At 36.7% G+C, this 15,671-nt stretch overlaps 2 protein-coding genes across 4 annotated transcripts; one reads left to right on the forward strand and one right to left on the reverse strand.

The window, feature by feature from the left end:
* Window positions 1-1,279: 1,279 nt before the first annotated feature.
* LOC132619436 (cytochrome P450 CYP72A219-like) lies at window positions 1,280-2,044 on the reverse strand. The gene is made up of 2 exons (XM_060334343.1): window positions 1,837-2,044; window positions 1,280-1,704 (listed from the first exon to the last, which is right to left on the reverse strand). Exons 1-2 carry the CDS (start codon window positions 2,042-2,044, stop codon window positions 1,280-1,282), a joined length of 633 nt encoding a protein of 210 aa, XP_060190326.1.
* A 9,680-nt stretch (window positions 2,045-11,724) lies between these two features.
* Window positions 11,725-15,010, forward strand: LOC132617478 (protein PATRONUS 2-like). Of its 3 annotated transcripts, none has more exons than XM_060332482.1 (5): window positions 11,725-11,878; window positions 13,020-13,112; window positions 13,443-13,724; window positions 14,485-14,528; window positions 14,637-15,010. In XM_060332482.1, exons 2-5 carry the CDS (start codon window positions 13,046-13,048, stop codon window positions 14,820-14,822), a joined length of 579 nt encoding a protein of 192 aa, XP_060188465.1. In that variant the 5' UTR covers window positions 11,725-11,878; window positions 13,020-13,045; the 3' UTR covers window positions 14,823-15,010. The 3 variants fall into 3 exon arrangements, with proteins under 3 accessions (XP_060188465.1, XP_060188463.1, XP_060188464.1); XM_060332480.1 differs by having other exon boundaries at window positions 11,726-11,878; window positions 13,440-13,724; XM_060332481.1 differs by lacking the exon at window positions 11,725-11,878 and adding an exon at window positions 11,958-12,061 and having other exon boundaries at window positions 13,440-13,724.
* The last annotated feature ends 661 nt before the right edge of the window (window positions 15,011-15,671 follow it).

Below are 15,671 nucleotides of genomic sequence, written 5' to 3' on the forward strand. Positions count from 1 at the left end.
AAGTTCGAGTACTGAGAATTAAAAATTATCTGTGTTTCCTTCCTTTAATGAGCCTTATAAAATACAATTCGGATTAGTCGGCATCTAAACGTGAATATTTTACCTCGAGCGGGAATTTTTTTTTTTTTTAAAAAAGAAGAAGTTATAACCGTTCTTACTTTGCTTGTTTAGTAGGGAAGTCTTTAGTAGTTTAATTGACTCACTAGCTACTTGTATATTCACCTAGTGGTTGAGGATTTTGTTCCCACCTTATAATTATCTCATCCTTATTTCTCTTCCCCTCTCCTCTATATATAGTTTGAAAAAAATTATAAAATATGTGTTTGTTTAAATCTCTTTCTAAATTAAATCGTCAAGTCTTCCTACTTCTCTATTATTACAATCAGATCCAAAAATTGAGAAATTCATCAAAATGGACTGATTTGAATCATGACTATAGAACCTATTCTATATCACTATATATATTTTTTTCATAATTGTCCGGCCAAGCCCAGTCTTTCTGTACATAGTTAATGTTAAATGTTTGGCCATTATATTTGTATCATCTTCGTTATTGTCCAACCTTTTCGCAATAGTTTTAAATTCATCTTTTGCACTAATGATTTGAAAAAATGAAACTAAGAAAGGACATCAGCTTATAAGTTAAAACCAAGTTATGGAATAAATATTGTTTAAATTACTCTTTCGCTTATAAAAAGAAAACTAAATTAGACTAGTTGTGCTATTGTGTCCTCTCTTGATTCCATCAAAATATGCTAGTTAGAGCTCTTTAGAGAAATGACGAGTATATAATTACGCTACATTTTGAACCGAAGTTTAACAAAGGTTATGAATGACTAATTTTGCAATATTCATAACCTTTTTAAAAATAAAACTAATTCCTGAGGTCTTGACCACTGCTAATTTTCTAAGAAATTTTTAAAAATTGATTAAATCCTCAATTTGCAGAGGTTAAACTGCTGGAAATTGGTTACGGCGAAGCCTATTGTAGGAGTTCTGGAATAGAGTAGAGTGAGATTTAGAATTTTTAGGAAATAAAAAGAACTTCGAGTTAAATTTTTTGCCAATAAACTACATGCATCTTTTATGATATTTAAATGTTAAGACACAAATGAAGAGAGACCTATATACAGGCCAAAGAAAACAAGAAAGTACATAGAGAACTTAAGAAACATAGCAGTTGTTGTTTTAGTTGATTTTATATATGGACAAACCAAACGACCATAGAAGTTCATCAGAAGATACCTATGAATGAACCTATTCTTCTGGATATTCCATCTTAAAGTTTGCGCATAAGCAGAGGAGCACCATATTGAGGATGAATAGTCATGACTGCAAATGGAGCATGTGCATAAGATGGAGATAGTTCTAAAGAGAAGTGTTGAAGTATCATAGTTATTGCCATTTTTGCTTCGAACATTGCAAAGTTTTGTCCAATGCAAATTCGAGGTCCCCCGCCAAATGGGATAAATGAGAATTGTCCTTTTGTTGCCTTTGACACTCCTTCACTGAATCTTTCTGGTTTGAATTCCTTTGCGTCTTCACCCCATATTTCCTTATCATAATGTACTAAGATTGCGGGTATAATGAGTACCACTCCAGCTGGTAGATATAGCTCCCCCAATTTCATTTCTTCGTTATTCCTTCTACCAAATGTTGGTAACAGGGGAATAGCCTTAACTTCTCGTACAAGATCATGGTCACCTGTGAAAAAATTATCGCATATATTGGCAGTAGAATTAGAGAGTGTTTTGGTTTTGACAAGCTTATAAGTATTTCTTGGCTAATATACGCGTTAAGTAAATACTTAATATATTTTTTTAATCCAGTAGATACCTTTTTTTAAATAATCGTGGTGTTCGGGCCAGCTTGCATGCATCTCAACTAATTCCACGAGATACCTGCCAGGCTGCCACCTCTCACCAACAACAGGTATAACGTAGCTATGTCCGCCAAGGCTAAGACAAATGGGAAGAAAGCACCTAGTATTTTCGTCTCTGTTAGAATTTAAACCTGAGATCTCACGATTCTCAACCCACTTCATTACCTACTAGGCCACACCCTTGGGTGCTAATCCAGTAGATACCCTCTTCCTAAAACAAAACGTCCAACTCCCTCTCCTTCTATTTCCGTCATTCGTCCTTCTCCTTGTAAAAATACTTTTTAATTGATGTCTTCTATAAATAACTTTAAGGGCATTTTAACCATTCAACAAAAATGGTTATGAATACTTCGTTACCGAACAAGCAGGAGGTAGCAGAGTTCTACTGCAATCTTGCATGCATTGATAACTCAACCCTAACATGCTCTGTGAGTGAGGTAGTGTTTGAATTGAATGAAGAAATACTTGGGGAGATTCTTGGAGTTCCCACAGATGGAGTAAAAACTGTTGGAGGAAAGGCTTCTAATGGGTTCAAAATCATGATAGTAAGGATTAAGGGTTCAGTGACAACCGAGACACTATTCAAGAAGCTACTCAAGGGCCAATATCAACTTTTGTTTGAGTTTGTAAACAAAGTGGTGCTTCCAAGGACTAAGGGCAGGTGCGTTGCTTCTATCCCGGACCTGGTCCTTTTAGAGCTGTTAACCGGTTTCACTTCCATTAGCTTACCCGCTATAATGATTGAACACATGATTAAGGTGGAAAATGCTAGAGAAGGCAAGCATGGTCTACCATATGGGTTCTTCCTGACTAAAGTCTTCAATCACTTCAAGATACCAACAGGTAAGGCCACCAAAGGAGATTGCAAGCGGGTGTTCACAATGTCCACACTGGAGGAATTTGAATGCGTGCTAAGGAAGGATAGAATGGGCAACAAATCCACTATCTCCAGCTTGATTGAAGCCCAATAAAAGGCTACTACAGATATTGTGCACCTACAAGCTGAGAATGCCTTGCTCAAAGCTCAGTTGGTAAAGCAAGCAGGAGAACCTGGTGCAAATAACGAACTGGTAGCTGTTATATCCCGCATTTTTGTGCAATCGGATGATTCAAGATAACTGCGGGAAGATAACAAGTAAGGCCTTATTTTCATTTTGTTTGACATACAAGTTGCTTATGAAGAATTTTGAAGTGGAAACGTTAAGGAAGGCTAGGGGCAAAAAGGGAAATTCGCGATATGACTCATGGAAATATGGAGAGAGACTAAGGGTAAATTTGGAATTTGAAAAACAAAAATCCTTCATGAGTTGTAAGACCCAAATGCATATATGGACTTGGGAATTAAAATGGGCCATTTGAGTCATCCAATTGGAGTGGGCTTAGGCCCAACTAGAAGTTTAAGAGACCAAATAAAAGATGACTTAGTCATCTTTTCCATGGGACTTTCTAGACTTTTCAAGAAAACAAAGAACAAGAGAAAAAGGAGAAATTTCCAAGGCCATTCGGCCAAGAGCAAGTTCCACAAGAAACTTGGAATTTTTTTTCTTTAAAAATCATTTTCTACTAATTGAAGGGTTCCTAGCAAAGTGAAGTGGTCTTTGGAGCAAGAAAAACCCATATTCTTGCAAGTTGTGAGTTCTATCCAAGTGAAGAAGTGAGGAAGAAGGTAAGGTTTAATTCTTTCTTTATATGTTATGGATATTGGTGCATGTTGTAGTGTACAAAAAATGGATGAAATTCATGAGGAATATGAATATAGGGGTGTGGCCGTGCATGTATGTGTGTGTGTAGAAATCATGTTTTAATTATTTTATCTAGTATTGGGTTGTTATTGTTGTGGGTGTTATGTTAATAATGGAAGTTGGATGATTTTAGTGAAGTTGTAGCCATGTGTGCATGATGTTGGCCGTGAGTTGTATATTATATGTATAGCCGTGTATATTTGGTGAATCATGAAGGAATGGTGAGCAAGTTTATTTAGTATTTTGGTTGTTGTGTTGTGGATTTTTTTTTTTGTTGCAAATAAAAGCTTAATGAGCTTAGTGAAGTTTAGTAGTTGGAGGCTTGTTTTGGGAGAATGTGTAAATTGAATATGATGTTCTTGCGTGTATGGAATATGATGTTGTTAGTGCGTAAATTATTAAGTTGTTATTGTTTTTATTGGGGCTGAAAGGTCTTGAAGGAAGTGGTATATTGATTGAGTTGTTAGAATGTATCTTGGATTGAATATGGAAATTGTTAGAATGGTTGTTGACATTATGTTGATAGTTTGGCCGGGTTGAATTCCCGGATTGTTGTTGATTGAAATTGGCCAAATTAGATTTTGGGGATGGTGTATTTACAGGGGAAGTGCTGCCGAAATTTCGGTAGACAAGTGTTACTTTAAGATTCCACTTCTAAATGCTCTAATTAAGGTTTGGTAAATGTGACCAATTTGTAGATTTTGGAGGATTTGGAACTTGAATTTGGAATAGCATAAGGAGCGGAAAAAGGTATGTAAGGATTTGTAACACCCCGCATCTTGAAACTGAGTCAAAGCTCATATCATTAGAGTTCTAGTGGAAACATTGAAGGTTTGAACGTTTTGCAAAAATGGTTGATAGGCCTATTTCGGGCAGCGATAACTCCTTGATCGGTTTGGAATTTGGGAAGGTACTATCAATGAAGTTGTAGTATGTAGAAATACCTTTCTAACGATATAAGGACCAAGCCAATCAAAGATCGGAGCAAGGAGATATGATCGTTTCAATATGGCTAATAGTAAGGCACTTGAAATCCTATAGAATCGGCTAAGTTTTCGATACATCTGCCTTCCAGTCGAATTTCGTGAAAATATGTTGGGAATTTGAGAACACTTACTTGATGAAAGTTGTATCCCTTTGCAATAGCTTTCCAACGGTATCTTACGGGGGTCAAACGGACATCTGTGCAAAGCGTTATGCCCATTTTACTGAAGCCTACTCGCTGGAAAATTTTGCCAGCGTAACGGTGACGTTACGGGCCGTACTTCGTGTTACGGGCCGTAACAGTGGACCGTAACGCATCGAAAATTTCCAGAACCTCACTGGAAATTTTCACCAAGTTACGGTCCGTCCCTTGTGTTACGGGACCGTAACAGTGACCGTATCTTGGTCCGTATATACGTTTCGGGTCACCTGACTTCGGGAGGCCATAACCCTATCATAACTTGGGAATTTGGGAAAACTCAAAGAACGAAAGTTGTATATAATTGAAATACCTTTCCAACAATAGGTCGTGGGTTCACAGGAGACATCGGGATAGGGAGATATGGACGTTTTAAGACAGAAAGGTCCCAACCCGTTTTCAAGTTGGGTCAACCCATTTTCCCATTGGTATATAAAGAAAATAAAAACCCTAGCAGCCTCCATATTCACAAATTTCAGATTTTTAGAGAGATAAAGTGAGAGAGAGGAGAGATAGAGAGAGAAAGTAGAGAATCAACCAAGTTTAAGGCCCCGAATCCCGAAGCTCATGAAGGATTTAGTGTAGTACAAGTTGTTGTCGTCATTTTAAGCTAAAGATCGGATTTGGGGGTGTTGATTTCGTGGTGACTACCCAAAAGGTAATATTTCTACTCCCTAATCACTTATAATTGTGAATTGATGAATTCTTGGAAGAATAATAATTGGGTTTGTTGAAGAGGATTATATGAACTATGCTAGAATTGTTGGATTGTTGACTTGGGATTGTTGTATTCATATGGGTGATGAAGAATGATGTTAATTGCATCTAATTGGGATTGTAGAAATGACTAGAAGTAAAATAATGGGGATTTGGTGAAGAAAACACCATTAATGAGGGTTATAGAGCTTCATGCCCACTAAGTGTTTGATAAAATGCTTAGATGAACAAAACATGGATATTGTTGCTAATATAGAATCCCTATGACTTGTATTGCTATAGATTGAAGTTGAAGGGGGTTGAAGAACATTGTGATAAGCTCAAAAGCGGGAAGTTAAGGTATGTAGAACTTCCATCCACATGTGGGAATCTCTACGTTCTTCCCCATGATCCGTTTCGTAAAATTCATGAAATTCAAATCCTAGGGCATTAAACCCAACATATTGGTAGCCCGTAATTATGTATTTATGTACATGAATTTTGTATCTATATTCGTTATTGTATTCCTAATCTTCCATTACGGTTATTAGGAATCCTAGCTAAATCCATGAATCATGAATTCTTCCTCATGCGTTCTCATTATGTTTATATGAAACTTTATGATTTCATCCGGCATGTTACAAGTATGTTTTCAAGACAAGTATATATATATGATTTCGATTTATTGTTATTTGCTCATGAACCAAAAACATGTTTTGTAAGACTATGACAAGTTATCTTATGAAACTATACAAGCAAGTTAAGATTCATGAAAACCATGTACAAGCAAGTTATGATTCATGAACACTATGTACAAGCAAGTTATGATTCATGATATACCATGGGCAGCAAGTGCCACTATTTTACATGTTCATGTTTTGGGAGTTGCATTAACTACCGAGGAGGGCTTCAGATAGCCTGAAACTACGTAGCCACCGTAGGATGAGGATCGCTCCACCCATGTCCCGACGATCTCTCATAATGACTGGATCCTTTCATATTTTATCAAATCTCATGTTCCCTGGCAAGGACTGAGTGTTCTGCTGGCGGGACGCAAGCACCAGACCATGGATCGGTTATAAGTTATTGTTCTCCCTACTTATCATGTTTTACTAATGTTATACATATACATATGTACTCATGCTCATGTTCATGTCCAGGTTTTCAGTTTCAGTTCTTATCATGTTATTCCCTGTCCCATGTTATTTATTTCGGTTGCTTTACATACCAGTACATTCAATGTGCTGACGTCCCCTTTTATTGCCCGGGGGGCCTGCATTTCACGATGCAGGTACAAACTTACAGGACGACGCCTCTGCTCATTAGGATCTGCACGTACCAGCTTATTGGTGAGCCCCATCTCATTCGGGGTTTACTTAATTGTTGTTTATGATTAGTTATGCATCTGAGGTATGCTGGGGGCCTTGTCCCAGTAAGTATGTATTCCAATCAGACTCATGATAGAGGTTTCATAGACTAGACGAGTCAGTTATGTCATGTCAGACATTTGGAGTCGTATAGCCATTTTGGCTCACTCATGTTTAAACAAGTATTTTATTAAGTATTATGACTCACCATGTTTTATAAAGGCTCATTATGCATTCATGTTATATTCCGCTTATGTTATGTATTATGATGATTCAGCAAGCCATGTGGTTCGCTCGGTCATATACAGTCAGGCATCGAGTGCCGTGTTACGTCCAGACCATGGTTCAGGGCGTGACAGGATTCACCCTTCCTTCTTTGGCATGTCTTAGACATACTAGGTTTGAATACAAGCCTCGGGGACGATCCTATTCCTAGAAATCCGAGATTGAAATTGGCCATTTTTCATTCAATAGAATTGAATTAAGTTTTTCTTATCTTATTGAAATAATTGCATCTAACATCTACAACTTGTTAAATGAAATCGGATTACACTAAAGCCTTCACAAGTGTCGTAATTATTCTAATGAGAATATTTCTATGACGACTACGATGAATATGTTCTACAATGACATGGATGATGTCAAGGAAGAAAATGTTTATATGAAGAATATGACAATGATGATTCCATGATTAAAGGTTCCAAGTTCATGATTTCAGTGACGATATGAGAACATTGAGCTATTTCTTGAATTCTCAACTCTATTCATGAATGATGACTATTTTTAAAGATTCCAAAGTATACGAAACGACACCTTATGATCCTGTTTTATGTTTTCTCATGATATTACTCTCCATTAGTAGTCTCGCCTTATAATATTAGTTCCTTCAAGGTGAGACATGACGATCATGATTATTCCATAATGTAATCGGGGGCTACCGACCTTACGTCACTCCGACGCGAACATGGTTTTCTTGGACTCTCATGCATGCTGTATACATGTTATAAGTATATGTAAATGTATATGGGGAAGATGGGGAAAGGTAAGGCGCTATAGACGCATAGCCATCTGATCAGTTGGAGTATGGTACATGATATCGTCCCGGACGCGGGATATATGGTTAAATGGACCGGAGCCGACGCCTCGGCAATATGATATGATCTATGTTATATATATATATATATATATATATGAAAAGAAATGTTTTCCAAGAAAGCAAAGTATTATATGTATATGGATCGGGCTGCACGTGCCGCAGCAATATGTTATAGTATATGCACATATGGATCGGGCTACACGTTCCGCAGCGCTAAACATGCATGGTATCCGCCAACGTGCACTTATATGTACAGGTTATGTTTCTACCTCATGACATGCGCTATATCTCTTTTATGTCATTATCCCTGTTCTATATTTGTCGTATGTTATTATTCATGCCTTATATACTCGGTACATTACTCGTACTGACGTCCCTTCTTGTGGACGCTGCGTTTCATGCTGCGCAGGTCAGCAGGTAGACAGATTTGACTCCTAGGAGCTCCATCAGCAGTACTGTGGCAGCGCTCCAGTTGTTCCGGAGCCTCAGTTTCTTGGTACTACTTTTGTGTATATATTCGGGCACGGTAGAACCCGGCCCTTCTTGTATATGTGGATGTACTTTGTTTAGAGGCTCGTAGACAGATATGTACAGTCAGATGTTTTGTACGTTTGTTGTCCTCGTCGTTGTATAAGGTGCTAGCAAAGTTTATTAGTCCATGTTTACAATTATGCTATTAATGTTAGCGTTAAGTAACAGAAAAAAAAAAAGGATACGGTATAGTCTATACAGCCCACCTAGTAGTAAAAGTGCGATACGAGATAAGGGGTGCTCGGTACAAGTATCGGGTACCCGTCGCTGCCCCTAGTTGGGTCGTGACAGTAGCAGTGTCACAGGCTGAGAACGCCAGATTAAAGCAACAGAATGAGGAACTACGAGATCAAATAGTTAAAGATCAAAGGGCTGCCAATGACCGAATTGATCTGATCCTTCAAGCCCTCAAGAAAAATTGATCTGTCCCATCTTGCCTATCCCTGCTCTTTCAACTCATCTTCTTTCCTCTCAAACACTCTCCTGATTACTCCCTCTCTTATTGACATTGGTACTCATTGCAATTGGTTAATTTTCTTTTGTGCTGTTCAGAATACTAATTAATCCTATTATTTTTACAATTTTTTATCTTCGACAATTTACTCTAAATATTCAATGCTTGCCTGTTATATGCTTTGCTGCTCCTGATTATGTGCATTGTGTATTGGCCATATAGCTCTGAGTTTATGCCGCTAAACTTCTTTTTACTTGTCCTGTCTTGTGTTTCTCTTTTCGATGATGCCAAAAGGGGGAAAAGAAAAGAATATATATGTGATATAGACGTGTTCCTCTTAATGACAAATGGCTTAATAACAAATGGTAGAGGAAATTGTACGAAGTAGTTGATAGGTAATGTGTAAGGGGAGTAAGAGAGAAGAACCTCAGATAATGATATGGTTGTTATTCCTTGAAGAACAAGTGGGATCTGGTTCTCAGGGGAAACATCACTTACAAGTATGTCTGGTTCTCTGGGGGAACATTAGTTCGAAGTTTGTCTTCATAAAAAATGGGAAAACTGATAAGTTATGCTGTATTTTTTTATTGTTTTGATGATTTGACAAATATGTATAAAGAACCAAATACACTCGCAGGGGGATATAGTTGTCTAGTTATTTCAGACTTGTGATATCATGAGAGACCGTGTAAGGGATCAGATCTCTGTCCGTACAAAGGTCAACATTACAACTATAAAGCTGCTGGCACATCAACAGCAGTACAACAACGCAACAGCAGAGTTGCTGCGTCTTGACCAATGGTCCAATGTTTACGACTTGTCACTCTCACCTTGCTTCTCCTCTTATATACACAACATATCCCAAGGGAAACATCATTCTTGCAAATCCAAAAATTGTTCAGATCTTAAGTGCAAGTCTCCACCTTTCAAGGTGTGTTCAAGAACAAAGCTTCAATAGATCCAAGGACCTGTTCCCTACAACTAAAGATGTGTTAAGTCCTAGGAGAGTTAAGTCTTTCGTTCTTTTGTTCCTACTCTTCTCAAAAGGAAGTTGTTTTGTAGGTAGCTTAAATTCTCAGAAGGAGTTGTTGTAGGTAGTTTTCCTCTTCACGCTTTTGAGTGGTACACTTGTCTAGAAGTAGTCAAGGTGTATTAGTTTGTTTGGCTAGAGGTAGTCAAATCTTGTTGAGTGCTTGGCTAGAGGTAGTCAAGAGTTGCTTACAATAGGTTATTGTAAGGGTAAGGAATTAAAAGGTTAATTCCTAGATTACGATAGGTTGTAATTTGAAAGTTGCTCAGTGTAGTGGAATTGAAATCCTACATGGTAGATCGTGATCTTTAATCCCTTGAATAAGGAATTTTTCATGCGATTAGTCTGTATCATTTACTTTGTGCACTGCATAAGGAAACTGGTAGATAACCAGGTCCCTTCATACATTGTTTGGTGTACGCATAGCTTTTAACAACTAGGCTCGACGATGTCCACTCTTATGCACTTCCTAACAACATTCGTCTGTTTGCACATTGGGCCAGCAACGAGAAAACTTTTTTATTAATTCATTCATTTCACTTTTATATACATGATTTGGGGTACAAAAGTCAAGACCATTTTTGGTATTAATTCAAACAGAATAGTCAAGTTTTTCTTTTGAAATACTACTAAGTCATACTAATGATTAACGACTTAAAATTCTTAAAAATTATTCGAAAAAGTCACAGTAAAAAAAAAAAAAATTGCTTTCAGTATTAATTCTATCAGATAAAGTAATACAGAATATTATCTTCCCCCCTCCCCCCCCTCTCCCAATTTATGTGACACTTTTCGCTTTTCGAAAGTCAATTTGACTAAACTTTAAAGTTAAATTGGATTAGATTAACTCAATAATTTAACATTAAATTTTATACATTTGAAAACTACATGAAAAATACTATAAGTTACAACTTTTCTCATATCAATTTGGTGAAAAAATAGATTTAAAATGTTGGTCAAAGTTCATACAGTTTATCGGAAAGCGAAAAGTGCCACATAAATTGTGACAGAGGAGTATATTTTTTTGGGTTGATAGATTCCATGGTGACCCCGTGCATTTTTTTTGCGCATATTTCCCTTCTTTTGGGGTGGTCTTTAAATTTTGCCCTTCGCGTTGCAATCCTGAGCGTTCACGTAGAAATCATGAGGTTCTGGGTTCGAACCCCCGCTCAAGCATAAATTAAAAAAAAAATTGCATGGCAAGGTTTGGGTCACGTGTATGCCGGACCCGGCATACACTTGTTAAAGAATTATGAAAGTTATGCCGGACCCGGCATAAACTTGTGAAGGAATTACCAAAGTTATGACGGACCCGGCATACTTATGCCAAGTCTACCTATAAGGCATAAGTATGCCGGATCCGGCATAACTTTGGTAATTCCTTCACAAGTTTATGCCGGACCCGGCATAAACTTGTGAAGGAATTACCAAAGTTATGACGGACCCGGCATACTTATGCCAAGTCTACCTATAAGGCATAAGTATGCCGGATCCGGCATAACTTTGGTAATTCCTTCACAAGTTTATGCCGGTGGGGGCACAACGAAATTTAAACTCTGTCTTGCGAATTTTTTTAAAATTTTTGACTGAGTGGGGGGTTCGAACCTGAAACCCATAGATTTTAGGCGAATGGCAAAATTTAAAGATTTCAAATATGAAGGGCAAAATTTAAAGACCACCCCAAAAGAAGGGCAATTCGCATTGCCCGACCACGTGAGTCATTAAAACTGTTTATTCGTTTTTTGGCCCAATTCTAATTTTGGATGGAATCTTGGAATTGGGCTTCAACTTCCAATTAAAGATCGGGTTCATTTTAGCACTGCAATTTCCCAAATTTGAATTGTATTCATCTCCCGCCCTTGCCCTAATTGACACCACTATCAGGCGAAATCGAATTGTAAGTTTCGTGTAATTTTCTACTTGAATTATGTTATACCTTGTCAAGACGATTAATACATGTTGCACTTTTCTATAAGTAAAATCTATATATTTTCCTAAATTAACTCTTTTGTTTTTTCTATTGCGAACGGACTGGCCCAAATGCTGCATTTCGTCATTCAATACTTATTTCAATATTCTGGTATTTGAAATTAGGGAATAACTTTTGTTTTAAATACTCATTCTGCGTTTGCACTTTGAAACATTTCCATTGATTGTAATCTCTTCTTAAATCTAGTTGTGTTTTTAAGTATAATTGGACTCCACATATATTGGGACAGATGAAATTTGCAATTCTTCTTTGTTTTTTATGTGATAATGAATCTGAAGTTGTTGAGTGTACTCATTTTATCATAATTCATAATCAATTTTTTGAGAAACAGATATTATGGAAGAAGGGGACAAACATATTAATGCCTTGAAAATGGATTTTTTTTTTAAGGGTAAAGGTGCAAATATACCCCTATTAAAAAAGTGGTGTATATATACCCTTACCGTTGCAAAATGGTGCAAATATACCCTTTTCGCTAACAGATTTTTTTTTTAAAATCATTTGACTTATTTTTTAATTAAAAAAAATGTCATGTCACTTTAAAAAAAAGTCTGCCCATTTTTTTTGAGTAGACATATTTTTCTAATGCCACATAGTAAATTTTTTTCTGGTGGGTCTGGTCTAGTTTGTTTAAAGAAATATCCCCGTGGCTTTTTAAAAAAATAAGTCTACCCATTTTTTTAAAGAACCAGACCCCACTCACCAGAATTTTTTTTTATCATGCGGCTTTAGAAAAATATGTCTACTCAAAAAAAATGGATAGACTTTTTTTTAAGGCCACGTGGTTTTTTTTTTAATTAAAAAATAAACTAAATGACTTTTAAAAAAATTGTCAGCAAAAATGGTATATTTGCACCATTTTGTAACGGCAGGAGTATATTTACACCACTTTTATAACGGGGTTATATCTGTTCTAAATCGCAAAGTTAAGGGGTATATTGGCACCTTTTTTTAATATTGCGAGTTATCAGCCCTTCAAAAGTAAATGTTAATTTCAATTCGTTTACTGAGTATTTCTGCTTTGTATGGGAACACTGTAATGTTGCAGGCATCATTTGATCGAGAGCTGTCATTATGGCGAAGAATCTCATCCAGAGGCCTTTAATCTTTCAAGATGAAAACTCAGACTTATACCTCAAAAGTACGATTTAGTTTAGTTTTTTTTTTTTTTTTTTCATTTTTGGCCAGTCGGCCAAAATTAATTACAGGTGCTAGCCAAATTGTACAAAACATATACACTGATCATATATATAATATGTTTATTATACGTATATTTATGTATATTTGTACTTAATATACAAAACATATACATTTTCCGGCTATTGTTTTTGAGACAGGTCCAAAAATGTAATTATTTATCCATTTTTGTCTTGTCCAAGATACTGATGCCAAAATTTTACCTGTCTATCTGGAAGATTTGTTAAGCTATGCAGCTATGCTTAGGGGTTATTTCATTTTTTCTTTGTAGAAGGTTTGATAACTGGAAAATCAAAGAGTGGTAAACCAGAAGCAGTTATTAAGAAAGGTACGGCAGGGCTTAAAAGACGTAATGCCCTCAATGACATCACGAACAAGTCGAATGCCCTTCCTGAAGAAGCAACAAGGAAAAAGAGTTCACAGAAGGAGCTTAAAGTTCCAAGTGAGTTTAACATTGCAGAGGAGACATTTCAACATGATCACAAAAAATGCATAGAGGCACAAAGATCAGCGATGACGCGAAAACATTTCTTGGAATCAGTTCTGCCTGGATGTGGTAAACTTCTTCTTTCTTGTGGGATGTGTATTCTGTGAGTTTCCAATAAGTCCGTTCAATTAATTTGGTCCTTCAGTCTGTTCCAATCACCTGCTGGAATAGATTCAATGCGGCCCAATTTTTTCCTTTTCAGTTTCTTCTTGAGCTTCTAATCAAATGATTGAATTCAACCTTTTTGTGTTAAACTCGTTGAAATTTATTGTCATATTCTTGCTAATAGTTATCGTTCGATATTTATGCATAAAATCTTAAAAAGGTTTTTGGATAGCAAAACAAATAAACAAATAAATAAGAAGGATCTCATTAATCTTCATCTTTCTTCAGTATTTCGTTTTTCCCCAAAACTAAAAACCAAAAGACTGAACTTTGAGAAATGAATGCCAATACCCAAAAGAGAACCAATTTTTTTAGTTTGATCAGTTATTTTTTCCAAGGTTAAAACTAACTAGTGACACAGCCCCTAATCATTATTATAGTTCTGCAGCTGCAAATTGTTATCGATATTACTTTCAAGTTTTGATTCTTCAGATTTTTTTGTTTGGGTTGTAATTGCTCCATTTTTTGGAAAAAAATTAGTTATCGGATTCAGAAAATTAGTATTGCATTGGTGCACTATGATTGTCGCCGCTATTTTCTTTATACATTTTTTGCTCTGGTTGCTCCTCTTTCACATGTAAATACAGTTAAACGGTACATGTATCATGCTTTGTATCCAATTAGATACTTGAGGAAAACCTTAAAGCACATTTTCCTGCTGCAGATTCAGCTTCTCCTATTGACATACCAAAATCAGAAACTGGAATGGTGAGTCTAGTACTTCATTCTTCTATATTTTCACATGCATAGTGTGGTCTGGAAGGAGCAATCTGAAAGTACTAGTGATTTCATACTCCTTTCTTTTTGCCTCCGCAGAGTGACAAAGGAATTGATAGCCCACACTGCTACCCTATGCTAGAAGAATTGCCTATGTCAGAGTTCTCTTGGTTGAAATCTTCATGGAAGTCTCCTCCAAAGAAGAGGGATTCTCCACCCTCCTCTCCTTTTGAGTTGGAGTTTGAGCCGGTTGAATTTACATTGAAGGAAGTAAAAGATTGCTGAAATGGCCAGTGAGCTGCTCTATTAGGTTAATGACATGTACATGACATTAGGTAATTAACATTCTGAATTTGGCACTGGTGATTCAATAGTTTTGGAGTATATTTAATCATTCATTTTATCACTAACTGTGGGGCGGAATATTTAATCATTCAGTTTATCACTAACTGTGGGGCGGACTTGTCTTTCTACTTCTAAGAAATTCGTTTGTGCTAATGCAAGGGAATTGGTTATGCTTGGTGGTTGTTGTAGATTGTGTGAGTTTGTAATCTGAAATGACATTAGTCGTGTGTGAATTCATGATGATTTGCCATGGTTTGTGCCCTATAAATGGTCACAAATGAAGGACCGTTACAAAAATATTTCGGAGGGAAGTGCCACATCCTATGGTTATCAAATAGATTCAAGTGAAACTAAATCGACCTGGTTGTCATATTTGGATTGGAAAAAGGGGCAACCCAATGCATGAAGCTTTTTGTGTTCACGCATGGTCCGGGGAAGGGCCACGCCAAGGAGGTGTAATGTAGGCAGGCTATCTTGGCAAAAGTATCAGGGACTGATTCTACAATTCGAACCCGTGACCTATACTACTAGACTACTTAAGACCTCCCTCATTTTTGAGTTCTCAAAAATTACTAGTTTCACTGCTTTGGGTGCAGAGCACTTGGTACTTTTGGCTTGAATGGGTTGTATATTAATACAGATCAATTAGCTCGTGTGCATGATATATCCACTTGCTCCCTAATTAGGACCCCATGAATTCCTCACAATTCAACAATCTTCACCATTTTCTGTTTCATAGCCAACAATAATATCTACACCATGGTCTAGTTGCATTCCACCATATCCAAT

The sequence above is a fragment of the Lycium barbarum genome, chromosome 11 (assembly GCF_019175385.1).
Source record: "Lycium barbarum isolate Lr01 chromosome 11, ASM1917538v2, whole genome shotgun sequence".
Classification (NCBI taxonomy): Eukaryota; Viridiplantae; Streptophyta; class Magnoliopsida; order Solanales; family Solanaceae; genus Lycium; species Lycium barbarum.

Coding starts and splice junctions, on each gene's coding strand:
- LOC132617478 (XM_060332480.1), top strand. CDS start 13,046: ATGGCGAAGAATCTCATCCAGAGGCCTTTAATCTTTCAAGATGAAAAC. Junction 13,725..14,484: donor ATCAGTTCTGCCTGGATGTG/GTAAACTTCTTC, acceptor TTCCTGCTGCAG/ATTCAGCTTCTCCTATTGAC. Junction 14,529..14,636: donor CAAAATCAGAAACTGGAATG/GTGAGTCTAGTA, acceptor TTGCCTCCGCAG/AGTGACAAAGGAATTGATAG.
- LOC132619436 (XM_060334343.1), bottom strand. CDS start 2,044: ATGAAGTGGGTTGAGAATCGTGAGATCTCAGGTTTAAATTCTAACAGA. Junction 1,705..1,836: donor CCACGATTATTTAAAAAAAG/GTATCTACTGGA, acceptor ATTTTTTCACAG/GTGACCATGATCTTGTACGA.